At 39.9% G+C, this 26103-nt stretch overlaps 1 protein-coding gene across 4 annotated transcripts in view; it reads left to right on the forward strand.

Moving 5' to 3' along the window:
• Nucleotides 1-23675, forward strand: part of cabin1 (calcineurin binding protein 1) — a 46465-nt gene extending 22790 nt beyond the window's left edge. For all 4 annotated transcript variants that reach the window (XM_060880709.1, XM_060880708.1, XM_060880711.1 and 1 more), the window contains 8 exons: nucleotides 8385-8548; nucleotides 8696-8792; nucleotides 9017-9700; nucleotides 14982-15056; nucleotides 19328-19619; nucleotides 20844-20996; nucleotides 21070-21257; nucleotides 21658-23675. In XM_060880709.1, coding sequence (XP_060736692.1) covers nucleotides 8385-8548; nucleotides 8696-8792; nucleotides 9017-9700; nucleotides 14982-15056; nucleotides 19328-19619; nucleotides 20844-20996; nucleotides 21070-21257; nucleotides 21658-21807 — 1803 coding nt within the window. In that variant the 3' untranslated portion in view covers nucleotides 21808-23675. The remainder of the gene's footprint in view (nucleotides 1-8384; nucleotides 8549-8695; nucleotides 8793-9016; nucleotides 9701-14981; nucleotides 15057-19327; nucleotides 19620-20843; nucleotides 20997-21069; nucleotides 21258-21657) is intronic.
• The last annotated feature ends 2428 nt before the right edge of the window (nucleotides 23676-26103 follow it).

Consider the following 26103-nt stretch of genomic DNA (forward strand, 5'->3'; position numbering starts at 1 on the left):
CGCTTCCACGGTAGAAGGTGGCGTTTGAACTTATTTATAGCTGAAACTGGGCAGAGTGGATGGGAACGTGATGAATAGAGTGATAATGAGAATCATGGAAAAGAACTTCATAGCCAATTTAAAATGTCTGCTTGTTCCAGATACAAAAACACAGAAGGAATAAATCACATGAACGTCTGCAGTTAGGAAAGGTAGAGTGCTGGAGAATTACTGTTAGAGTTTAAACACTTTCAGAATTGATCATTTTCCTGTAATAGCAGAACACTTTTTTTAAAACGCAACAGTCTGCCAACAATTATTATTATTGTTAGTATTATTATTAGTTAGAAAGTCCTAAAAAATTGCATCATAATGTTTGCATCATAACGTAATCATTTGCAGCTGCTCTTAGGCATCCGACGCAAGTATGTTGTGAACAAACAGGTCTTCTGTTGTTTTCTCACTACAAAGAAATGTGTTGCAATTCGTCTTCCTGGTCTTCGTGCATACCTAACAGCTTTACCAGATAAACACGGGAGCCTTCCTTTAGCATTGCACTTTGTGCAGGTGCACGATTTTACAAAATAACACTGCTTCTGTTTACTGATCTCAGCAAGGGTTTTTCCTGTTTAATAACAGGACATGGGGAAACCGTATGTGTTTGTGTGTGTGCACGCGCACACATGGTTACCGGGGTAGAACCACCAGATAAGAGTACAGAAAGAGGAAACGAGATCACATTCAATCTCACACATACTCTTTCTTTCCTGCAGCCTGTTGCTTAGTTTCTCCATCTCTCTGTGTGTCGCGTGTGTGGACGGAGAACGCTGGACTGGAGAATCCGTCCTAACCTTTGATTGGCCAATACTTTCAAAGGGGGCTCGCGCACAGCTTGTGTACAGAGAGGGAGAGAAAGAAAGTAGGAGGAGGGGGAGTAGTGTGTGTGAGAGAGAGAGAGAGAGCTAGAAAGAGAGAGCGCGAGGTAAAAGCTAAAGAAGGCGTGAGCGAGAGTGTGTGTGTGCGTGGGCGTTTTGTTTTGCGATGGCAGCGCAGCTTAGAGGCGTCAGCACGCGTGTCTGAGACGCACTCGTTCACCAATCCTTCTGTTGCTTTTGAACGCATGCAGCTCGTTGCTTTAAGTCCACTGCGCAGAGTGGATGTTGGATCTCTGGAACCTTTCAGAAATGGATTTTTAAGAATCTCACAGCGTTCACAAACAGGATTGAGAGCAAAGTAGCCTCTCCTCGGTGATGGTGAGTTTTGTTGTGTTTCATTTGAACTCCACTTCTTTTTCCTTTTCTTTTTTTTTTTTTTTTCGTGTTTTGCCCTGAAGAAGTAAAAGTCTGAAATGCGTGAAAGGAATTCGTCTCACACTACCTTTGGCTGTTGGATTACCCCAGGGGAGGAGTTACAGAAAAAGAGAGGGAGAGATTAAGTGAGGAAAAGAAGGAGAGAGACTCCATGATTTAAGTAAAGAATGTATTAGTAGAGGAAATGTGGAGGGGCTGTGTGTGTGTGTACTGTGCGTGTGTACTGTGCGCGTGTACTGTGCGTGTGTGTGTGTGTGTGTGTGTGTGTGTGTGTGTATATATACATATATATACATACATATATATATATATATATATATATATATATATATATATATATATATATATATGTATATATATATATATGTCATATTATATTGTGTGTGTGTGTTTCTCACGACGCATGATGATGGTTCACTAGCGCCTCATACTCGCGCTCCTCTGCATCTCATCAAGGCACAGAAAGCTGTAATGACCACAAATGGAGCGAAGGAGTCCAAAACTGCATGAGTCAGAAAAGCCGGGGACCTTCTCCCTTCCCTGTGCCCCCACCTCCTCCCTCCTTCCCTCTCACTTTCCCTCTCTCTTTCCCTCGCTCCCTTCTCTCATTTATATTCACTTATTTATTTCTTTATTTCTTTACTGTGGAATACAAACCGGTTGATGTAGAGTATTGAGTTCCACTGCTTCATAATATTTCAAAATAATATACGCTAACGGTGGTTTTGCTCGAGGGTTTAACGCTATCGGTTCTTTCAATCCTTCGCTTTCTCACTCTGAATGCTTTCTGTACCTCTTACAAGTATGAAAATACATGCATCAGTTATTTCATACCTCATTCAAAGCTTATCAAGAACATCAGCTCGTAGACTCCTAACAAAGTGTTATGCAGTCAGCGTTCTCTCACAAGCTGTAACTTCGTCAGTCACCGAGTTCACAAAGCGTATGTGTAGCGAGGAGTTTATTATTCCCGGCAGGTCCAGCTTACTTGGTGAAGTCAGGAGGACAGAGAGTCTCCTTTGCTCTGCTCTTAAGAGCGTAACGATTTTTCTGTCACTAGCTATCGATTAAATTAGACTCGAGCAGGACTGATGTTTTTCTAGAAACACTTAGTGGGAAGAAACCTTTTTTAGTTCATCCAAATCTGTTTGGTGGGTGACAGGAAAACACCAGTCAACTAGACAAAACTACATACATGTGACAATGAGCTTTGAAACCAAGAGTTTCAAAAATCAAGAGTTTTTTTCCCTCCAATCTGCTGCGATAGACTAGACAAACTTTACACATTTTGCATAGGACTTCCATATTTTAACGCAGGTGTATGCTAATATAAGGAGCTTTCACTCAAGAATACTCCAGTAGGATAGTCTTCAATCAGTTGTGGCTAAAGCGGTTAAGGTTCTGGGTTGTTGAGAGTTCTTGGGTTCAAGCCCCAGCACTTCCAAGCTGCCCTTATCCTACTGTAAACTGATGTCCTTTCCTACAAGTGAATTCTACTGTGTACATGTTAGCCAAACAGATGATGACTGGATGAATAAGTTAGAGCTTTAAATCAGGTTCCACAGCAGGATTACCAGGTTTATGTTCTGTAACAGGGTGAGAAACTTGGCATGCCAGGAAATCCTCTGAGTAAAGCCAATGCTCCACCTTATCTAGAGAAGGCAACTGAAATGGTTACTAAAAAAAAAAGCTCTCTGGTTGAGATTTATCAGGCTTGTCCCACTGCACAGAAACCACTCAAGTGATTATGTCTCACAATCGACTTGCGGTTGTCTGGGAAGCCCGAGGGAGAGCTTGAATCTGTCGCTGTCTATAATGACATCTGGACTGTCACTCTTAATGAAGGATAATGAACTAATGAACGAATAATGAACACCCTGAACTTATGCGTGGATCAATGAACAGCATAATTCATTTTGCCAGAAGCCATGACAGGTGAATAGCTAACTTGGTGACCTAAGTGCAAGACGAGTCAGGATTCCCTTAGGAGGAGACCGAGTGAGAGGATCCACAGATCCCTACACATCAGCACACACTCATCAAAACAACATGGCTTTTTTTTTTTTTTTTTTAACAAGATATGGTCAGATCTCAAGATCCTTCATATTTAATCGAGTTTCAGAACAGCCCACTTGTTCCTGGCTACCAAAGAAGCATGCTTTCTTAAAGGAACAGTAGAACTAGCATCGTTCGAACCAAACGTGTAATTAAAACCAGCGGCCGTCTAAACCGAAAGCATGAACCCAGTCATGCTTTATTCTTAGACCTTATCAAGCTCCTGCTCAACGTGAACCTTTATATGCAGCTCTTACAGCTTGGTGGCATATGCAAAGGATGTGGTGATGCCGTGGATTTGGCAACCATAACTCAGTGTGCAGCTGTGAACGCTTGTCATTATGGTTGCCTCTTCATTGCGGTTGGAAACTTTTGTCCGTTTTTTTCCGAGTCGCTGTGTACAGTGACTGCAAATCCTCAGTGCAATTATAATTAGTTTTATTTTTTTAGTTTATAACTGTAACTGGTCGGTTTTTCAATAATCAGTTTAAATGACTGACTGACCAAAAGAAAAAGAAATGATAAATTAAAAAAAATGACCTTCACCTTTATGAATTGTGTTTTTACACTGTTTTGACCTACAGTATAACTACAATTTAAATGAAGAACAGTTTTTTCAACCATAAATGCCAGCTAACATTTATTCTGAAACGGTTTGCCAAGTTGCTTTATTTTATTTTATTTTATTTATTTATTTATTTATCTATTTATTTATTTATTTATTTATTTATTTATTTTTTTAATGTATTAATATTGTAATTAAGAATTTCGGAAAAAGCAGGAAAATGTCACCCATGTAGATCAAATTCATCCCAAAAATTCACCCCATCAGTTCATTACATTAATTTGTTTTTCATTGCAGAACATAACAACTAATGAATTCTCTCTGGCAAAAATTTATACTATATTTTTCACGACTCGTGTCTTTCAATTCAGATGACTAATTATTACAGTATATGAAAATACGATTCCTCAGAACAGATCTTATTACCGACGAGCATCCGTCCTTCTTCAGCGAGCCGTTTGAAACCCCATGACAGTCGAACGCCGAGGAAGTCTTCTAACATACAATACATTGTGCTCTGTATGGCCATTAACACCTGGAAAAGTAAGGAGCTTGGAAAAGTTTGGTTTATTGGGACTCTGAATACTTTGCATTGAAACTGATATATCTACAGGAAATCCCCGGGTTGTACACTTGTGCAGTTTGAAAGCCGATATCTCCCGTAAGATGCCGGTGAGAGCTGAGCGTAGCAATGCTGACTTTCAGGAAAGACCAGGGTGTGTAGCCTTATTTAAAAAAAAAAAGGCTGGTAATGTGGAAGAGGGTGGGATCCAAAACAAGTACATTTTAATAGCTATATTTGCATATATTTATTGATGGTCTGTTTCAGACATCTGATCTAAACGTTTTTGTTTCATGTAGAATGATCGCTTCCTGAAAAGTAAGGCAATGAGTCAAACCGTATATAAATGTAGAGTGACTGACAGTTGAGTAGAGTATAAATGCTTTGAGCTCTCTAAGCCCCGCCCCTTCCCCCCATCTCACTATGCTTTGGTTGTGCTCTTGTTTTGGTTGTATGTTCTATGAACCTGGATGTTTGTGTCACATAGTCGTGCCCCATTCACAACAAGGCATTGGAGTAGAGCCGCTCTTATTTTAATTAGAGTGAGCCGAAGCTCCATCAACAGTTCAGAAACACGACAATAATCCGAAAGTGGAAGAGAAGAGTCGACTCAGGAAGAGATCGTATTCAGAGATATGAGAATAAATCTGCCGATCCTGCTTCAGAAACAGAACGAGATCCTAGTTTCATCGCTTTATACCGTACAACTAAGTGATTCTAAGTCTAAAAATTCATTCCAAACAGAGTTCCTGAATAACCCGGAACTGGGCCATCACACGTTTTTGCACCAGATAGTTATATAAAGCTTTATATAACTGGCTAACATTCTCTGGCTCTGTCCCATATAACACACAAACCAGTGCAAGGCTGCTTTGAATTTCATTACTGATATTATCCAACCATATTCTGTAGGAATCTGTGTGACCGTACAGGAGAAGCTTTACGCATGGTAACTCGAGAACGTTTCGGTATTGTCGTACTCGTCTCAAGTAAGGGTCTGAGGGAAAGAGGGAAAAAATCCTGCTACTTAGAGACATTTCTGCGATACGTGGATATGTAGATTTGGCAAGCTGCCAGCATATCAGTAGCAATTGTTTTTTTTTTCCGTTTCACTGTTATTGGACATGTCACTGTCTTAACTGGGAGAGCAGTAAATTATTAATTGGTATTGCTTCAAATTGTGAGTTTTTACAGATGAAAATGACAGAGAAAAAATTAACCGACACCGAGATTATCCGTCTGGCTTTCTGGCATTTTCAGCCTGGGAACGAGCTGTGTGTGTGTGTGTTTTTGTGGAGTGTGTATGTGTGTTGTGAGAGATCGATTTGGACCGTAGTGTACCGTAGTTGACTTGGGACGTGGAAGAATCGCAGATGTAATTCTACCAGCTGCGCCTGAGACTCTGTCAGAACATCTCTTCTCTGTCTATCTGTTTGTCTCTCTTTCTCTCTCTCTCTCTCTGTCCCTCTCCTTTTATCTGTCTGTCTTTTTCAGTGTCCTTTTCTCTTGTTTCTGTCTCTCTCTCTCCCTCAATTCCATTTATTTTAGAATGAGCTTTATTGGCATGACAAATTTTACATGTATTGTCAAAGCATTCAAAAATCTCTCTCTCTGCATTTCTCTATCTGCCCCTATGTTTCTCCCCCATTTTTTGTTTGTGTCTCTGTCCCTTCCTCTCTCCCTGTCTATCGCTCTGTCTGTGTTTCCTTCTCAGTTTCTCTCTTTGTATTTTTGTCTTTTTTCTTTTGCCGCTTGCTGTGTCTCTCAATCTCTCTCTCTCTCTCTCTCTCTCTCTCTTTCTCTTTCTCTTTCTTATTTCTAATACAGATGCACACTTTGTCCCTGTACCTTTATTTAGAGTTCAGAGTAAACACAGTAAACGAAACGGGTGCCAGGCAAACGAGGGCCAGTAATTACATCTCATCAGCTTCCTGTTTAACCATAAACCCACTCCCAGTCATCTGTTCAGTCACATGGCCAATGGGGAAACTCCACTTTCTTTCTATGCTCCTTTTCTGCCCACCCCCACAATCCTGCCGCCTCTCTGACAGTCATCCCCGTGTGAGACGGTGAGGCGTTTCCTTGACCTCTTTATGATGTCTCTGATATTGTAGAAGTGTGATGTATTAGCTGAGAAACTGCTGCCATTCTCTGGGTGAGCTTGTGCAGGTCTCCTACTGCCAGTGTCTGTTATACGAAATGTCTAAACGTACGAGCCAGTGGAAATATGCAAATGCTATGGAAAAAATTCATGTACTTTGCATAAGACATGACCGTAGTGTAATACGGTTCAGTCTTTTACATTGTGTAGCACATAAACTTGTTTATTACCTTTATTTATTTATTTAGTTTTCATTATTTTTATTTTATTTATTCCGATTTAGGATTAGTTGAATCGCTAGTGCTATTTATTTCGTTATTATTGCTCTTGTATTTGAATAGTCTAAATTTTAATGCAGGCTAAATTTATTAGAGCCTTTTATTCTTATGACAATACTTACATAATAATTATGATCTTGCGTCTTACATTTTTGAGTTGAATAATTGTGTTGGACTGCAAAGTAAAGGGAAAAAAACTGACACAGCATTTAAAATGACCATTTAATTTAGATTTGTTCTGTCTAAAGCGCAAGTTCCTGGATAGTTACATGCCCAAGCAAAAGAACTGAAGTCTAAACCTGTCAGATATCAGCTGTCAAAATGTCCAGTGTCACACCATCATCATCATCAAAACAGAGAAGAGCGCTCACACACTATCACACCAGCTTTTATAACGCTCATTTTATTTCCTACCGATGTTAGCATAAACAGAGCAGCGGAGTGAAAGGAAGACAATGAGGCTTGTGTTTTAAATACCACAAGTGACTTTTATTTCCTCAGAGACCGATGTAGATGATGATGATCATCTGAGAAAGGTTTCAGTACAGAAAAAGTCTGTAGCTTTCCGAATTGGATCATGCGAAGGGTTTTTCCTCCACACTGCAGCACACAAGACAAAATTGGCTACCTAATAATGTTTCAAGGAATGACTCGTACCAGGAAAAAAAAAAGTATCTGCTGCGTATCTACTGATACTAAAAAAAACAAAACAGGTAATAGTTAAAGGTAATTTGACCCTTTAATAATATTCAAAGAGTTTTGATTTCTGAAAGTCATGCTTGTGTTCAGGATCGACATTATTTATAGGTTACGTTATTATTTTGGAGCTCCCGAGTTTTGGATTATGATCAAACTGATTATTTTTAATAGAAATAATGATCAATGTGATAATATCGATGAAGGTGCTTCAGGCTTGGACTCCTGAGCGTTCCCTGATCAGGACAGGATTTGTGGCCTTGGATTTCGGATGAATATGTCCTCATCAGTCAGGAGGGGTTTTGGAGTCGCAGCTCAGTAGAAATCACCCTTAGTGTGTTAGCTCTGTCTCTAATCTGCTGAGTGGAGATTACCCAAACGCATCACAGTGTATGGCGGAGAAGGAAACACTAAGAGATGAGAAGTGACTTGAGTTAGCAGAGCACCAAGAACTACTGCGAGAGGATGGATTGTAGGAGGGAGATGGAAAAAAAACAACATGTGGGCAGATTGCTGGCACTTTTCTCTCTCTCTGCATGGCCTGAGCCCAATACATCAAAAGCCCATTCTGTCCAACCTCAGAACAGATGGCCTTACAACAATAATATTATGCCTACGCGTTTTCTCTTCTACTTCTCGTCTCTTATTCTTTTCTTTTGTCTCTCCCTCTCTTCCATTTCGCACGGCCTTCTGTTTCCTGACATCCTAATAATCCCATATTTTCAGTGACTAGTGATGGCTTACTTTGTTTAAAAACAAGGATTCTATTCTGGTGTATAACTAATTGCAGAGTGTTTTTTTTTTTATATTAACACTGTCTTATTTTCTCTCTTTCCAGGGCATCTGGCGTATCCCAGTAGATGAAATCGATCGCCCAGGTAGTTTCGCATCTCATATGAACAGATCCATCGTGCTGTTGCTGGATGTTCTGTCTCAGTTAAGGGATCACGACACGCTGCTCAAGATTTCCCTCATGCTCCAGAGAACCCCTGATCAGGGAAAGTAAGAACAGCCTATAACCGATGAATGTTATTTCATGTTTATTTTGCAAACAGGCAGCAACTGCTCTTATTTATGAAGTGTTCAGTGTAGAATTAGTAAATCTCTTGCAGCTGTACAGGCTTATGTCGAACTTTTTCCACTTTGTAGGAAATATTTGCGGGATGTTGACCGGCAGGTCTTGGCTAAGCGCGCCTTTTTCTTCACTGTGAAAGTGTTGGAGGACAATCTGGATAAACTCACTGCGGTATGACGCCAACTATGCTCTTCTTTTTCTTTTCATTAGGCCGTTAGCTCACATCGAATTCTCTTCGTGTCGCTTCTTATTGTGCGTTCTGATTGAGTTATGCGCCATGAGTCATACGCCTCAGGAAGCAGGGTTCAGTGAGGTTCAACAGGGTTTAGCCCTGACAATTAGCCTGTCAGACCCTCTTTTATCACACATTTATTCATTCATTATCTCTCTCACAGGTGTCTGATCCCTCTCCTAAGCCTTCCACTTCCTCCATGGGAGAAATGACCACAGCTGACGTGTCTGGTCGGCCTCCTGCCACAGAGGAAACGAAATCTTCTCAACCTGATAAACCATGCCTTCCAGACTCGTCCTCGACACCAGGCGTTGATATCACAAGCTCAGGGCCTTGCCAGCCTCTGGCTCCTCTCTCTCAACTCACTCTAGAACCAGGAAACCAGAACCAAGGCACATCAGCAACTTCTCAGAGCAGAGAAGCTAGCTCCACGCTGGGGGAGCCTATGGAGCTCGAACCCGGAACATGGACAGGCGTGCCGAAACCAGGGCACCAACAATCAACCACTGACAGTGTTTCACATGAACAAGGAACCCCCAGATCTGTCTCAGAGGGGACAGAGAGGCGCCTGGAATGTGCCCGGGCTCCAGAACTGTCTCTGGAGGAGCTGAGCATTAGTTCCAAACAGCAGCTGATGCAGGTTCAAGCAAGCACGGCGCACAGGGGAACCCTCACTACGACCACAGCACGGCCAAACAGGAAGAGGAAGCTGCTGGAGGACGTCGAATCAGGCAAGACACTCTTACTGGATGCATACAGAGTATGGCAACAGGGGCAGAAGGTCATGACCTATGACCTTGGCCGGATTGAGAAGATCATGTCGGAGACATACATGCTAATCAAGCAGGTGAGGAGCAAAAAGTTTTTTTTTTTTTTTTTTTTTTTTTTTTTTTTTTTTTACTTTATATAATTATTGGTATTCAGTTTTACTTAATTATAATACATTGGTATATTAATGAGCGTGTAATTTTTATTTTGCTAAAGACAAACTGTAGTACTGTTAGTAAATGGCTTTTCTTGAGCAAACGAAGCAGTGTCACAATTTTATCATGAGCTTAAGAGTTTCGGATATATAATTTTATTTATTTAGCAAAAAGGATGAGGAAAAGGAATGAGATCCTTCAGCATACAGCTCGGTTAAATCCCAAAAAACTACTCGTCATTGTTACTCTGACCAGACAAAGTGTCACTCCACTATACATATTTAGGACATTTATGTTTTGCTTTTATTTATATTAATCAGGCTTAATTTAAAAAAAAAAAAAGCAAAGTAAATTGCAATTACTGACACCATTACTTAAATCAGCCTAAATGTTCTTTAACACAAACACTGAGGAAGCTCATGTCTCAATAGACTTAATGTTTAAATATATAAATTTTCAGATGGTGAAATCCTACTGTGTTTCCTTGCTTTTGTTAAAAGCTTACCAACTCATTGGCGTCTTTATTTTCCCCTACAACGCGCAGTGGTTTTGCTGTCAGCATGACAATGCATCTTTGTGTCTGTGATGATGGGGAAATCCTCCATCCCTCCCGCCCTCCTTTTGATGACTCAACATGATAGCAGTAAATGTTCATTTTTAAAAAAGCCCATCAGCATACGAGACAGGTCACACGAGACGAACTACATGCCATTGCTATATATACATCTTATGTGTACTTATGCTTGAAACCAAGCTTAAAGCACTTTGAATTTATAATTATATTTTAGTGACATACACATGATCGCTCATAATATTGAAGTGCAGGTAAATTAATATACTTTGCAAAATTATGTACAAAAAAATAGATGTTCTAGTGAAGCCTTAAATTCTGATGTCCTGGTATAACAAGTGTCACATGACCTCATTGTAAATTCAGTCGTTTCTGGAAGACATACAGCACACAGCTTAAAAATCAAGGAGCGATCAAAACAAGTCCCGTACCTTTTTTTTGTTTATTTTTATTTATTTATTTTTTAGATAGTCAAAGTTTGGTTATAAACTTATCCCAGACTTTGAACATTGCATAGAGTGCAGTTAAATCTACTAATTGGATGAGTATGAAGCTGCCACAACTCTAGTGTTGGTCTCCCAACAAAAATCCTTTGGCAGTTCTTGGCTTCACTGTTGTGATGTTTTGAAGCTTGTGAAATATCTAAAGGTGAAATTTTCTTCATTACGTTGACTGTTTAACTGCTCTCTGGAATTCTATCGATCTCTTTTCATGTGCTAATGAAACTAATGAAGTAATGAAGTAAGTCATATAATGTTTTTGCCCAACATGCAAACACAGTCTCTTCAATTATACTGAGGAGAAAAACAAACTGTTTAAGTTTCCATTAAGGTTCTATCATTACAAGGAGAGGATAATGGCTTATCCTTTAACAGACACGCACACACACACACACACACACACACACACACACACGTGAGTGTACACGCACAAACGGTACAATATTCCACCGGTCCATTATCCTCCTCTACCCAATTCATGTTGAATTACCTCTCATTTCCCCCCTATACAGTGTAATTATCTTCTGCTGTTGTCTTTCTGTTCTGCTGCAGCTTTCTGAGGTAGGGAAGAGTCCACAAGATGTTCTGTGTTTCGTGTGTTTGGCCTTTGCACGTGGTGATTCTTCATGAATAATTCCTCACAGCATATCGCTTCATAAATCCAGTCAGTATCAGAGCTTGTCTGCTGCTGTTTGAGAGCAAGTCCTGAGCTTGCGGTGTGTCAAAACCTCGTACATGTCAGTCACACTGATGGTGTGATTATGATATTGGTCTAAACAGTAATTTGTATTTTCACCATCACAAGAAAGCTACAATTCATGGATGGTAACGCACATCCTCGAGATGGCATCGTTTTGATGCTCTCACACACCCACCGACACACACACACAGTAGGGTAATTGAATGCCCTCTGAGGAGCTACTTCCTGGTTTTCTATGTTCGTATGAATATGATATTTATGAACTGTAAATCGACATGCATCTAGATTTCAACCAGTGTTTAAACATTTGAACGCTCTAAATATGTTCACAAGAAGTTTCAAAAACTTGTTCCTTATAGCCTTCTGCAAAAGTTCAAACTTTATGCACTACATGGTGGTGTGACAAACCTTAATGCTGTAACTATAGCAACCACACTGTCTGGACGATGCCAAGTTTGTTTGTTTTTTTTTTGGTTTTTTTTTTTTCTTACTAGACAGAATATTTAGCTTGCACACACAATGACCGTCTTATCAGAATCAGAAACGTGGATATGTGGAGACCTTAACAAACCCAAGCAATAATAATATAATAAAATAGAGATGCTGTAAGGTCATGGCTGCCGGGTTGGAGAAGAACACCCTGCATTGTTATGGAGAACTCAGTCAGTGATGATATAGTGTTGATGATGTATATTTATTTGCATATTTATTGCCAAAGCTGCACCAAGCTGGTCACATAATCATATCACCAAATAGTTGCATTTGACATTTGTGATACTTTTCCAGACATACACTACATCTACATGAGCAGATTTCTTCTCCACAGTTTTCATCACTTTGGTAGAAGTCAAATATTGAATTTATGTGACTCATCTCTGTACGTCACTGCCGATGGGTGGTTTTCATTTCGTCTTATGGCCTCTGCTCAAGTCATCTAATGGTGGTTTGTTATACCTTCACCCTTGCCCTGTGGACATTGTTGGAGGTCACTGACTGTTGATTTTTCTTCACAGATCTCACACTGATTCTTTCATTAACTGTTGTGTCCTTGACTGACTTGTTTGACGCATTGTTGATGGTTTCCGTTTCAGGTCATTGTAAATTATAGTGTAAGCTATGCTCAGTGCTTATGCAATGCCACAGATTGATTTTTCCTGTTCTCTCAGCTCTGTGGTCTTTGTGTTGGTTTAGTCTTTTTAACAATTGCAGTCTTCGCAGGCAAAACCCAGGGCTGAAACCAGGGGTAGGTCTCCAGAGCAATTACTTTGTTTGAACAATGAATCTAACAGGACATAACAGGGCAACAAGAAACACCTGAGCGTCATGTGGTCCAGTATTTTTGACCGCTTGAAAACTGGGTTGGTGTTCGTAGTGAATTTTTTTTTGCCAGCTATTCACATGGTGTAGTTTATTTACAGGTTTGTTTGAGGCGTATTAAAGAAGAGTTCCTTCGGCCCTGCATTACCATTCAAACAGTAACACTTAATGGTCAAAGTATCAAGAGTTTCTCTGTTCTGGGAACATAAATAAAGTGGTTAAAAAGAGTGTTCTGGTTGGGATCATCAGCAGCCCTGTGTTTTAGCGAACACCGCTATCTCTCCCACAGTAATTCTCCTATTAGCCTTTTTAGCTTAGTCAGATGCATTAGGCCCATTATAGCCCGAGTGCTACTGAGAGCACAGGGACGTGCACCAACATGTTTGCATTCGTTTTGTCTATTCTCTCTCTTCTCGCTCGCTCTCTTCCTCCCACACACCGTTAAAGGAGAGAGCAGCACGCTCCCGGTAGCTGACATAAAACAGACACTAGGGACGCCCAGACACCCCTCTCTGTTACCATGGACACGGGAGCTCCAATAAGAGGTCTTATTAGGTCAACATGTTCCAAAACTTATTTGGGCCGTGTGTCAAAGAATTAGAGAAACCAAGGGATTTTTTTTTTTTTCTTTTCAAACTTGTGTTTTCTTTTGTGTCCTATTAAATGCAGCCCCAGTGGTGTTTAGTACAACGACTATATAATAATTTAGACCACAACCATGATTATTACCAGTTAAGCACATCATTAACACTATTAGATTATGGTCCATAGTTATATGTATTTTATACACTCAGCCCATGAGCTGTAAACACATGGTTGCTCACATGCAATGCTGTCAGTCTGAGTAAAAATGGTCACTTCACATCTTATTGAACTGATTGCAGTCCTTCATTAAAGTAAGTGTCCTGCAACTGCAAGCCTTCATCAGTTGATTACAAAGTGCCTTTTTTTTCTTTTTCTTTTTTTTTGGATGCCACACTGGGTCACGCTGTTCCTCTCTGTCTGAGTGGAGTTTCATTTCACTACAGCTATTTTAGATAATTAATTCTTTTAGTTTGTTAATAAAGTACAGTAAAGATTAAGATTTTCTAAAGATTAGAAAACTCGTAATATAGAAAAACGTGACATTTGTGATATTAGACCCCAAACAGCCATAACATTAAAACAACCTAATATTGTGTTGTAAAACACTTGTAAAACAAAACAGCTCTGACACATTTGGACTCCATGGACTCCACAAGATGAAGATGTGTTGTAGTACCTGGCACCAAGATGTTCCCATCAGGTCCTTTAAGTCCTGGAAATTGTCATGTGGGGCCTCGGTAGATCGGCCTTATTTGTCTGATACATCCCACAGATGCTCGAATGAATTGACATCTGGGGAATTTGTGGGAAACTTCAACGCCTTGATATCTTGATATATTCTTCAACTTATTCCTGAACAGTTTTTGCAGTGTGGCAGGAAACATTATCCTGCAAAATGAGGTGATGGCCATTAAGGAATACCACTGAAATGAAGGGGATGTACTTTGTAGTCGTGTTTAGACAGGTGGTATGTACCAAAGTAACATTCACACGAATGCCAGGACCTGGTATACAGGGTCAGCATAGGCACTGTGAGGCTGAGGCTACAGAGCCCTATGTGTTCTGACATCTTTCTATCTACACCAGCTTGAAACTTTTCAGCAATCTGACCTATAGTAGCTGTAGTATCATACCACATGAGTCAGAGAGTCTTCGGCACCCATGATCCTGACACCAGTTTACTGGTTGTTCTTCCTTGGATCACGTTTGGGAGGAACTCACCACTGCATACCAGGAACACCTCACAAGACCTGCTGTTTAGGAGAAGCTCTGATCCAGTTTACTAGACAACAGACTTCTAGACCATTTTTCCTGCTTCTGAAACGTGACCTCATAAAGAGATGATCAATGTGATTCGCTTCACTTTTCAGTGGTTTTTATGTCACGGTTTATTGTATGTCAAGACAGAAATTTATCAAATCAGATATTTCTGAACATGTTCGAAATGGGTTAAGTTTGTTGCTCTGAAGTTCCCTGGTTGTATTTTAAACATCAGTTGGTTCACAGACTCACCTGTTTGTATTTCTCTGCAGGTGGATGAGGACGTGGCGTTGGACCAGGCCGTGAAGTTTTGCCAGATTCAGATGGCAACGACAGCACAAAGACAGGTAACATACTAACATTCAACTTTGCTAGGAAATATTCTGTTGTGTGTGTTTGTCTGTGTGTCTGTGTCTGTCCGTTTGTCTGTGTGTGTGCGCGCGTGTGTGTGCAAACCCTTAATTCAGTGAGCTGAGCTGTGCTTCTTCCCCTAAACAGTCCTGTGTCCTTATAGTGAGCTGCATTCTCTCTCTCTGTTCCAGAGTAATACCCCATCTAGCAGCACATACACTCTAATCATCTACTAATCATCACACACACCTTCTGTCTGTCTGTTCATTTCTTTCTGTCTGCCTAATTCTTTCTTTGTCTTTGACTGTCTTCTCTCTTCTAGTCTACCTGTTCCTTCCTTCCTTCCTTCCTTCCTTCTCTGTCTTTGTTTGCTTTGTTTCATACTGTCTGTCAATCAAAGGAAAGACAGATTCTCTTTCTTTCTGTATGATTTTCTTTCTCTTTTGTGCCTTTTTCAGATGGCAACATTAGCACAAAGTCTGTTTCTTTCACTCTGTCTTCCATCTTCTCTTTTTCTCTCTTTAACTTCTCATCCCCCACTCTCGCGTTTTATTTTCTGTCATTCAAGCTCATTTGTTTACTTCTTTCTTTCTTTCTGTCTTTCTTTCTGTCTTTCTTTCTTTCTTTCTTTCTTTCTTTTCTTCAACTTCATACTCTTTCTCTTTTCGTGTCCTCAGTCCTGTGCTTTCATTAATGCGTCATTAGCATTCAACAGCCTGTTAAAGCAGCTCTCAGGATGTCTCTGTATTTCTCTCTTACTCACTGCCTCACTTGAATGTCAGGCCTCGTGTTTCAGCTCCAGCATCATCTAGAACTAGTGTAGAAAACAGACAGGAGACCTGCCTCATGCTAGTGATGTCTGTTTTAATGGAGACACATTTACTGCATGTTATAAATAGTCTGCATTTTAATTGCTCCCAAAGACCAACCAGATTTCTGAATCATGATTAAAATATAAAATGTTACTAGGTGAATGTTTGTGAACTGCAAATAGACATTAAATCCCGCTCGGGATGGCTGTATTCAGGTCATTTCCTCCCGACTGTCACAACAGGTGCTTTTTGCATTTTTTTTCTATTCTACATATCGTGAAGGAAGTTTAACAGGAACTGTGGCTGCCGGTGGGAAGCGTGGGCTTGGAGGTGGTTTGACTGAAAGAGAGTTGAGTGGGTGTGTGCGCATGAAAAAAACAAGGTCTCAGAGACGACGCAGAATACACAATAATATCCATTATATCGCTTGTTTCAGAATATCCCTTTTAATTACAGTCTCAGTTCTGTTCAGAAGGTTGTGGTTTCAAATCCCAGCACCACCAAACTGCCACCTGTGTGTACTTGAGCACGTTCTTTAATCCTCAACTCTTAGCTGTATCTTGTCTTAAGTAGAATGTTTGTTCTTAGCGTTAAGACGATATAATTAAACCGCTTTACATTCTATCCAGTGCAGTCGACATGATAATCGTGTCCGATGAAATCAACAGCTTTTAAGCCTTTTTAAATCCTCATATCCATAATTGCTGGGGGGACTAATGACCATATCCTGAGCCATCTAATGACCATCTCCTGTTTCTGTCAGTCGGGGAAGGACTTCTGTCTCTCTCGGGTACGGTGATTTTTGTTGTGGGTGAGGCGTCGTGAGGCGTGAGGGGACGGATTGTCTGACGGGATTAAAGAACAGGTTTTAATAAACGGATAATACTGAGAATTGACTATTAATTGACTATTGACATGTTGATGTTTATTGACCTATGGATTGAAATTAGGATTTTATTCCACAGCCTTAAAACTAGTTATTTCTTGTTGTTATCGCTCTACTAGGCTCTCCCAACATAATACTATCCTTGATAAATATCATAATAAACTTTTCATGTTACTAAGAAACAAACCCCTATATCATGAAGACTTATCAGACTTCTTGTATCAGATAACCTAGTTACAGCTCTACGTCTGACTGCTACAAAGTGCCGTCTCCTACAAGCGTGGCATTATTTGCAGTAGATATTAAGCCTTCAGGTCACAAGGCTTTTATAAAGCAGTGAGGCTTTAGGGAGTAAGACTTTGTCTTTACATGGAAGTTAGTTATATCCTTCCTGCGCATGCATCATACTACCCACAAAAATACGGTTGCTTTGTAAGTTTGACATATATTTTACGTTAATTATTTAAATAAAGAAGTGTACATTAATGTGTTCTGAATGCTCAATGTAGCCTGCCTTTAAAGTAATACTGGGAGTAGTATCTGGTGCACGTACTGCAAGGAGTATACCGAGTGTATCCTCTAAACAGACACCGCATGCTGTGTGGACGCAGTGTATTTGCCGTTCATTGTTGTCCCGCAGAGTGGTTTTGTTTATACGAGACATTGACTCATATCAATGCGCCTCGGTACTTGAGCATTAATACATTACATCATTGTCGAGTTTCTGACCTGATAACGATTATGTAAGCATGAAAACACAGCCATGATGCTTCTACCTTAACTGTCTCCATAGCAACAGGCTGGCAGCGGAGATGTGTTGCATCGCTCCACATTTATCCCTGTACCTTGAACCGAGTTTGTTGCGCGTCTGATGCAAAGTCTCTTCTGTAAAGTTTGAGAGATTTAGCCTCATTTGAAATCTAGGCTCTTACGAAACACTTTCTCCTGTACCAGAGTTTATCTAGCAGGCCCTCTAGTGGCTAAACCACAGCACAGAGGTTTTAGTGGTTTTCAATTCTCTAATGGTTTGTGATTTCCTCCAGAAGAATGAACAGCTCTTGAGTGTAAATCAAGCATAAATTACATGGTACACGCTTCTAAACTTGGCTGTGACTTTTACATTAATAATTTAACTTCAACTACTTATGAGTGTTTAAGTTGTTCTGGCTATACTGTTTTTTTTGTTTGTTTGTTTGTTTGTTTTTTACCAAAGCCAATGGTTCTGTTCTCACAGAGCATAAAAGTCGGACAAGGGGAGGAAAACGAGTGAGGGGAAAAAAAATCAAGTGCGTGGTTGTTTGATCAGCTATTGGCTGAGTTTGGTTGCGGTTGCCGTGGCAACAACCGGTCCTGTTGTTGTCGAGCTTGTTTGTGGTCATCTAAAGACTCACATTCTCCCTTTTCCACACACACACACACACACACACACACACACATGCACACAGCCTCAGGGCCCTGGTACTGATTTGTCTGTGCCTTGTTTATTGAGGCATTGTGTAGGGGACTGATGAAGGAAAGGCACACAGGTAGGCCTCCAGCCAAAAGCTGATTTGTTTCTCTTGGTGAAGATTATATTGGCTTGGTAATGTTTTGTTATTTTAACTGTTAATTTTTAGAATGTGGGCAGTTCTGACTTTGAGAAGTTGTTTACTTTGACGGACACTGTGACGCGTATGTTTTATTATTTTTATTATCTGTGCTTGTATACAGATCCTTCTGTACCAGTTAACCTTTATTTTTTATTTTTCTGAGGAAGAGATTAATCTGCCAGAGATTTAAAGTCCATGGATGATGTTTATGAAGACACTGTTGATGTCATTTAGAATGTTGTTTAAAAATTGTAAGGAATAACACTCGAGGTTGTGCGATAAACAGAAAAGTAATCAACAGTAGTTTTTTTTTTCAATCAACAAAACAATACACTGTTTATTTGTACTTTTATAGTTACATTTAACATTGTGGAACATCTGTGAAAGACAATACTTCCTGTTATCACTTATGTTATAGCAGCTATAAACAGTTGTACCCTCACTGCATTATAAGGTTAGTTGATCAAAACAACAAATAGGATTAAAATGCAGCTTGATAGATTTCTCTGTCTTGGTTCATGAAAACTTTAAGGTACGTCTTTACTTCAAATTATTAAGTATTAACTACAAAGTACTAACACTGGAAAGTTCGTCCAAAGCTGCTAAAAAGTTTCCTATCTTTTTTTTTTCTCCAGGTCACTGTATTGTCAACGATGTTACTATAGTAAAAATAATAGAACAAGAGCATTCCTATAAACCTGCTGGTATAGAACAGTAATCTTTTTTTTTTTTTGACCAATCAGATTTGATTTCGGCAGCATAACTGATTTGTGTGGATAGAAGGTTTCATTTACATATTTTCTATTTGGATTTGCTAATAATATAAATGAATGCTGCGTAAATGTCTTCACACTGAACCATGGCACAGATCTGTTTCCTCTCTCGCTCTCTCTCTTTCTCTGTTTTAATCATCCAATGATGCAAATCCATTTGATCGCATATAAAGTAGATAATTAGAAATTTTCCTTTTGCTTTCCCAGAATTCCAGTGATGCACCTGCCACCCCCAAGTTCAATAAAGAGCACAGAGACATCTTCTTCCCTCAATCAGTCTCCACTCAATGCTTTCACACACACACGCAACCTTTACCTGCCCTGGAGCATGAGACCAAGCTGAGCAAGAATCCACGGCCTCTTCACACACACTCGCATTCTCACACACCCGGCACACCCACGCAGATGTATTGCCCTCCTCCGGGCCAGCAGGACCAATTACAGGCCCAGACGACACCCAGTCAGCCAGCAGCAGGCATGGCATTCTTACCTCATACAGGTATACACCACTTTTCAAAGTATGAAGTGTTTTGACAAATATTCTAGTAATGTGTCGCTCCAAAGATTATGGTGGCTAATGCAGTTTTTAAAATTTTATTTATGAACACTGAGTCAGAGAAAAATAGTGGGCTGCACTTCCATCATCTACTCATGTGTGTGTGTGTGTGTGTGAGAGAGAGAGAGAGAGTGTGTGTGTGTGAGAGAGTGTGTGTGAGAGAGAGTGTGTGTGTGTATGTGTGAGAGAGAGAGAGAGAGTGTGTGTGAGAGAGAGTGTGTATGTGTGTTTGTGTGTATGTGAGAGAGAGAGAGTGAGTGTGTGTGTGTGTGCATGTGAGAGTGTGTGAGTGAGTGTATGTAAGAGAGAGAGTGCGTGTGTGTCTTTAAAACAAAGTGTGTGAGATGAGAAATGTGGGTCTCACACACACACACACACACACACACACACACACACAGATAGTGTATAGGTGTATATAAGAGTGAGTGGAGTCTCCCTGAGATTGCCACGTTTTTCTGAGCTCCACGCTTAGTTGCTAGGGAACCAGAGATGGAAAAGGAGTAGGATATTTCATTAGGCGTTTGCAAGTATCCATGATACACGCTGCGTAGTACGTGTTTTCTGTGTATGTGTGTGTTTGGGAGGCTTACTTGAAATGTGAGTATGACAGAAACACAGACACACAAATAATAACAGCTGCTATTACAATAACATCACATTTCAACTGTGTCATATGTACAGTGGGGGATTTATTCAATACTCGAGTCTCACAATATTTAGCAACATTTTTTTGGTTTCTTTGCTGTTCTTATTCAAGAACTGTGAAGAAACAAATCAAGAAACTGGTTAGAGAAAAGAGCTACGTGATAAAACATTTGTGCTGTTAAAGGAAAATAGTCAGTTTTGTCCTGTTGTGTTGTGCAGCTAAATAATACTGTGATTAACTCTTTTCTTGTTTGGTGCTTTATAACTTTTTTCTCAGAAAAGTCTATAGTGTTGCATGTTATTGTGATATTGTTATTATTGTGTCATAAAGCATAAATTGATCACATATCATTCCTGTATATATGATATCTAGACCACTACACTGGGTGAACTGCAGTCAGAGCAGAAATTACAGCTAGATCCGAACTAGTAGCTGAGTTTCTGCACTTTAAACTTTTTATTTGATTGAAAAAGATGTATTTAATATTAATTGTGTGTGTGTGTGTGTGTGTTTCTGTAAAGACAGAGAAACCTCTGCTCCAGAAGGTCTGGCATATAGACAGCAGGAGTCTCATTTGTGTCAGCAGATGAAGATGGCCACAGTTTCCCAGAGTCACACAACACAGGACTGGAGCAGTCATGAAGCTGCTACCTGCTCAACGCATGCAGACACAGGTAACGTGGGTGTGTGTGTGTGCAACATTTAACTGTAAACAACATCCTGAGTGTTTTGTTTATGTCTCTGCAGAAAGTTCTGATCAGTCGAAGCAGAATGATTCAAGTCGGATCCGCTCCCGAATCCCCCCCAACATGCCCAAGCTGCTCATCCCCTCCACCGCCGCCAAATTCCCCCCAGAGATCACGGTCACGCCTCCGACTCCCACACTGCTCTCACCCAAAGGCAGCATCTCGGAGGAGACCAAACAGAGGCTCAAAGTAAGTCCACACCGGGCCATCAGGGACTGTCAGAATAGCAGAATCCATCCTGCTTTACTAATGCTGCTACTGATCTTATAACACTAGTGCTGAATTTATAGGAATATAATCAACAACAGCATGGTGTGATGTAGCTCAGCATGAAGCCATGTGATCGTTAACACACCAGAGTTGATTATTTTTCAATAAAAGCACGTCACAGTGTTTTATTCCTCGTCTGATTTTATTCATTCATTTTTTTTAAATCGGCAAATAAATCCAATAGCTACAAATATGTATTAATCCGAATGAGTATTTACAGCATTGTTGAGTCTGACTTCAGCGCTGTGCTAACAAATTTAAACCCAAATCTAATTCTGTAGTAGTACTTTATATCATTTCCACTCTTTCTCTTTTGCAGAACGTTATTCTGGCGTCTCAGTCGGCAGCTAATGTGAAGAAGGACACTCTGACTCAGCCGGCGCTGGAAGTACAGGAGACGTCCAGCCAAGAGTCGTCCCTGGACAGCGAGACGGACGAGGAGGACGACTACATGGACGTTTTGAATTAGAAGGATTTCTGACTGTCTCTCTTTCCTTCTTTTTTTAAATCTTCCTCTTTGTTTATTAGCTTGTTTTATTCGTCTCGAATCGACAAAACATTTGCATCCGTGCACTTTGTCTCTTCGTCCTGCAGCATTATGCACGTTCTTAAAGCAAAAGGGCTTTTTCCTCGATGCTCAATGATGTCCTCTCGCTACAAGCGCACTGTGTTCTCCCTGTCTAGCTTTTTTGCGCTTTTGTTTAATTTATTTTACTCTCCGGAATGATGCTGCCAAGATTCACTCCGGTCCAAACAAGAAACCGTGACCAGCGACTTCGAAACCCCGGTTTGTTTCATGCGCCTACATCAGAGGCTTTTAAGAGCAGGGGTCCTATGCACACAGTCAGTCTAATGCAAGGCATTTATAATTACAGCCACGGGCATTAGATCAGAAAGTTTTTTCCTTTTCCCCTTTTTTTCCCTCCTTTAAATGAAATGAGTTTACATCGAATAAGGTGCTTAAACTCATGACATTCCGACGTGGATGATGCCATCAGGTGTAGGTGGACATTTCCTACCCACAGTGAAGTCTCTTGCTTTGAGCATAGCTGCCTTGCTTGTGTGAGATGTCCAGTCCAACAGCAGCATGAGTTTACACTTTCCTGTAGCGCCAACCACTTTTTATTAAAAACGAATTTCTACTACTCTGTTTTTCACCAAAGTTTACTTTCGACCAATATGTGTATGTTCGAGCTCATAAAGCGAGCCACTTTGGCCTCTCGTAGTCCATTTCTGAGACCCCTCTTTTCATAATGAGACTTCTTTGGGGGTTTTAACATTTAAAACACGTTTTTTTTCTGATCAAAGCAGCAGCTCTGTGACTGTAGTCAATTTTGTGTGCATTACGTGGAATCGTTTTCCGTCTTCAGTAGTAATTTCTTTTGTACCGAGTCGTAGCTGAGCATGAGCGTTTTAAGCACGCGGGTTTGAGTCCTGCCACCAGCACTGAGCCGGAGATATACGTACAGTCATGTTCTTATGTAACCTAATTACACAAAGGTATGCCATTGTTTGCTTTAAAGCAATGCACCTTCTCATGATCAAGTGTCTGGCTTCATACTAATGTCAACAATAGTGGAATATATATTTTAATACATGAAAGAGGGAGAGAGATTTCCATTTTTTTGAGTCATGGATTTGGACCCAGACATTAGCACGATCCTGGATAATGTGGCATTGCAAGTCGGTGCATCACTCTTGAAGCTGTAGAGCATCACGTGCATGTTTAAAGAGTAAATGTATATTTTTGAAAAACAGAAAGCACAAGATATGTCGTGCTTTGCCTTCCCCTGCACAGAACATCTGGCGATCACGTTGACCTCCTTCCTATACAGCTGAATGTTGTTATTGTTGTTTTTTTTTGGGTTTTTTTAAATATCATGCAGTACTTTTCTACAAATGGATGGATTCATTTCCTCCTGTATTTTTCTGGTTATTGAATAAAAATAGTTTAATTTTTTTGCAAAAATAAGGAAAAAGCTTGTCAAGAAAAAAAAAAAAACATGAGGAAATGCAACGGATGTTAAACTCGTACGTACATCAGACCAAACTACCTGTTAATGGATGATGTTTGTATTTTTCTCTACATTGTAAGAGCATTGTGTTGGTACGGTTGTTTTTTTTTTTTTTTGTTTTTTTTTGGGGGGGGGTTTGTATGGCTCTATTTGGTCTTGTAATGAGAATGTAACTTGGTGAAGGACGGATGGTACGAGCACCGAGCTTGAGCTCTCCCTGCTCACACTTGTTCTCCTGAGGGTTGATTATTTCTCTCAGTTTTTGACTTGCTGCATTAAAAAATTGTCTCAAAACCAAAAATAACACTTAATGACACTTTTACCCTGCACTGAGTTTGACCCTTTTTTGTCTTTGGCACTAATAAGAACGAACCTGTGCCTCACAGTTCTTGAACACACATCAATACATGATATATTTGTGGTTTTAAAGTCAACAGAAAAAAAAACACGTTAAAATTGCGAAGGGAGAAATATAAATTTTTTTTTTTTTTTCTTTTTTTTTCAAACAAGGGACAGATCTTTTGTTTTTTTTATCCCTTAACATTCAGTGTATTTCAGACGGTCTTTAACTGTCATTCAGACGCGTGTTAATCTAACTATTATTTCTATCACAGCGCTGTTGAAACGCATGAATCTGATATCAGTGTTGTTTCTATAGTAACAGCTCCTTCAATAGGACTTACACAACAGATGCTCCATATAATCTACAACTAACAATAAAGAGATTGATACTGTGCTGTTATTTAGCAATGAAAGAAACATACAACAAATAGTTGACATGTTGTATGTAATGAGACTGTTTTCCTTCTACAGAAGGAGTCTCCAGTGTCAGCACTGGTACCACAGGAAACTTTGGACAATTTTAACATTCGGACATTGTCTCAAAGCTGCTTTACAGAACATAAGAAACAGAATACAAAAAGTGTAATATTAAACAAAGAACAAAAGTTCAAGATTAATATTAGACTTGTATTTAAACGTGTTTGTATTTATCCCCGATGAACAAGCCTGAGGTGACTGTGGTGAGGAAAAACTCCCTTAGATGGAAGAGGAAGAAACCTTGAAAGGAACCAGAAACAAAAGTGAACCTCATCCTCATTTGGGTGACACTGGAGGGTGTGGCATCTCTGCATCTCTGGAAAATTGTCCCTAGTGAGTGTATGAGAGTGTGTGTGTGTGCCCTGCGATGGGTTGGCACTCCGTCCAGGGTGTATCCTGCCTTGATGCCCAATGACACCTGAGATAGGCACAGGCTCCCCGTGACCCGAGGTAGTTCGGATAAGCGGTAGAAGATGAATGAATGAATGAATGAATGAATAGATGATAATGTGCATTTGATAAGATGTACTAAAGCACAAGATTATGGGAAGTATTATGTGCATAATGTGACCAAAGAAATAGGTTTTTAATCTACATTTAAACTGGGAAAGTGCGTCTGAGCCTCGAACACTATCAGGAAGGCTATTCCAAAGTTTGGGAGATAAATACAAAAACGCTCTATCGCCTTTAGTAGACTTAGATATTCTGGGAACTACCAGGAGTCCTGAGTTTTGAGATCTCAGAGAGAGAGTGAAGGATTGTAACGTGTTAGAAGACTAGTTAGATAAATGGGAGCTAAACCATTAAGAGACTTGTACATAAGTAGCAGCAGTTTGTAATCAATTCTAAGCTTAACAGGTAACCAGTGTAGAGATGATAAAATTGGGGTTATATGATCATATATTTTTGTCCTGGTAAGAGCATTTTGGACCAAACTGTAGCCTGTTTATTGAAGATGCAGGACAACCAGCTAGTGATGCATTACAATAGTCCAGTCTGGAGGTCATGAATGCATGAACTAGCTTCTCAGCATCAGATACAGATAGGATGTTTCTTAGCTTAGCAATATTTCTAAGGTGGAAGAAGGCTGTTTTTGTGATATGATATGATTTTAAAGACATGTTGCTGTCTAATATAACACCCAGGTCTTTCACTGTTGAGCTAGTAGTTACAGTACATCCATCCCTCTAAATGGAAGTTAAACTGTGAGAGCTTCTGTGTACTGGTTTTTGGGCAGATAATTGATATTTCTGTGGAGAGAAACTTGTTAATTTTCTAAGTAAGTACTTTTGTATCCTAAGGAAAATTCTTAAAGCTTTTAGTTTAGCTGTTACTTGTCGTAAGGGAAATCTCTGGTAAATCTTCCTGTAGCACTGAGTGACAGTATGAGTTGCATCCAGTAACCACTGATTTAGACTCCATTTCCTATCCAGAAACCCCCCCACCCACCACCCACCCCCATTATCACATTTTGACACTCGTGCTGCTGAGAAACGTTTCCCTTTAAGGCAATCTAAGAATAAAAAACCCCAAAAATTTAATAGCTTTAGAGTGAAAAGGTTTGGAGCAACCTCTTTGTAACTGTGGCCCAAAAAAAAAACTTGCTAAGCACTTCCCCAAATCGGAATTCTCACTTCCATTCACTTCTGTTTGGATCGTCTCGATTTCTGATTATTTAGCTTGTCCTTATCCTGCAAGGATAACCTACAGATCTTACTTAAAAAAAATGTGTCACTCTTGCTTCAGTAGATACTCTGACCTGGATAAATGTCAAGCTGTACATTCGAACTGCTGCTGTGACCATATAGACTGTCCTGAGCTCATCCAGGATTCATAATATGCTTATTGAGCTATTAAGATGAACGTGAAAAGCTCTATACAAATAAAAATGTGACTGAATTGAGTATATGAAGGGTTCGGTATAGTCTTTG

This window comes from Tachysurus vachellii, chromosome 11, assembly GCF_030014155.1.
Source record: "Tachysurus vachellii isolate PV-2020 chromosome 11, HZAU_Pvac_v1, whole genome shotgun sequence".
Lineage (NCBI taxonomy): Eukaryota > Metazoa > Chordata > Actinopteri > Siluriformes > Bagridae > Tachysurus > Tachysurus vachellii.